Source organism: Anneissia japonica, unplaced genomic scaffold (genome assembly GCF_011630105.1).
Source record: "Anneissia japonica isolate Jap-2015-1 unplaced genomic scaffold, ASM1163010v1 scaffold1709_len327053_cov138, whole genome shotgun sequence".
Taxonomy (NCBI): domain Eukaryota; kingdom Metazoa; phylum Echinodermata; class Crinoidea; order Comatulida; family Comatulidae; genus Anneissia; species Anneissia japonica.
The window spans coordinates 158,825-160,472 of record NW_022723599.1 but is presented as its reverse complement, the minus strand read 5'-3'; the positions used below and the strand labels follow the sequence as shown (position 1 = coordinate 160,472).

The following is a 1,648-nucleotide window of genomic DNA, read 5'->3' as shown; positions in this document are numbered from 1 at the left end:
TGAACAACCTGTATACACTACCTAGCCATCCTCCATTCCTGTCTCTTATACACATCACACATACTATTACTATGTCATGTCCTACCTTAACTGGAACAGGCACAGATGGCAATATAGGTGTAGAGGATGTACCTGGTTTGCTGCGACTTTCCTTTTTAGGGGCGTGTACCAGTGGAGGTACAGGTGTTGACTTTCCTGCTGATGCTTGTACTGGTTCAGCTGCCTCTGCTTGGCTTCTCATTTGTTTCAATTTCTCTGCCACTTTACTTTCTAATGCAATATCAAGTATATCCTTGATCCGTTCACATTCTATGAAAGATAAATAAATTCATCAAAGCTTGAGTCACAAATGAGAATCAGGATTTTAAAGTTAAATTGTTTCTTGTCATACCGTCCATGTCCTCTGCCTTTTTCCACACACTACTTATATCAGTAGTTTGAAAAGCAGTCGTCAACACTATTCCATCAGTCGATGGTTCTTCTTCATTAAATCTGTGGAAAGAGCAGTGTAATTACTGCTTGAATTGTTGAATTGTATATGTACATATTGTAGTATTTAAGTGCCATGATTGAGTTGTGGTTACATGGAGGAGTAGATACAAGATAACTTTATTGTCAGAAAGGAAACTACATTTGAATATTACATCGCATGAACAATTTTAAGAAGTCAAACATATAAATATAAAGGAGGTGTTAGATATAAATTACGACATACAGTCTATAGTACAATATATACATCAAAACATGCTGTTGGATGTATGGGTAATGACAATTAAGTACATGCATGTTTGAAACAGTAATATTTACGTGGCATCATACTGTATTTTTTTTAAATATATAGAAAGCAAATAAAATACAAAACTTGTATAAAAAAGTACAGCAATACAGCAACATTTATATTGGAAATCCATTGACAGATACAGCACTTTGGAAACTTACGTTCTTTCAAGCAGAGTGTTTACCAAACAAGTCTTGCCCACCCCCTCTTTGCCTGTCACCATTAATCGAGCATGGTTGACTGTGATCCTTCCTTCTTGTAACTCCTCATTAAAAACCTTCAGAGCCTCACTGCCTCTGGCTAATATTGCCTCTGGAACTTCAAAGCCTAATGTACAAAAGCCATATATTATTGTTTATTCATAAAAGCATAGAAAAATAAAAATAAAAAGATGATGTCTGAACAAAAATATTTTAAGAAGTTAAAATAATTAAGAAAACACAATCCTATGGTAAATGATTCATTATTATAAAATTTCAAATATTATTATAATGGAAATGGATATAGGGAAATAATCATTTATAAAAAATAAGATGGTTTGCTTATTGTCTTAAAAATATTATCATTTCACCGTTATTGTCATAATCATCATCAACAATATTGTATTAAACAAATAATTAAACAAATAATAATAATAACATTTAGAAGTCGAATCTTGATATTCTAGATCAAAATTATTTGGGTGATATGAAATACCGAAGTAGGTACATGGGCTTGATGAATATTTTAACTTTGAATGTTAAATATTTAATTTATTGTAAGTATTTGCTTTCTGTAAAGAACCCCAACTTTAAAAGTTCACTTTTGGTGTGTCCTGTCTCATCTTTGTTTGTGCTGTTCCTTGCTGTTTCTTTTTTGTGACAAATAAAT

The 1,648-nt window shown here is 32.2% G+C and overlaps 1 protein-coding gene across 1 annotated transcript in view; it reads right to left on the bottom strand.

Moving 5' to 3' along the window:
• LOC117112287 overlaps nt 1-1,648 on the bottom strand; it is a 28,960-nt gene that overhangs the window by 23,664 nt on the left and 3,648 nt on the right. The window contains exons 5-7 of the mRNA XM_033255355.1: nt 940-1,105; nt 392-492; nt 86-309 (exon numbers count right to left, since the gene is read on the bottom strand). Coding sequence (XP_033111246.1) covers nt 86-309; nt 392-492; nt 940-1,105 — 491 coding nt within the window. The remainder of the gene's footprint in view (nt 1-85; nt 310-391; nt 493-939; nt 1,106-1,648) is intronic.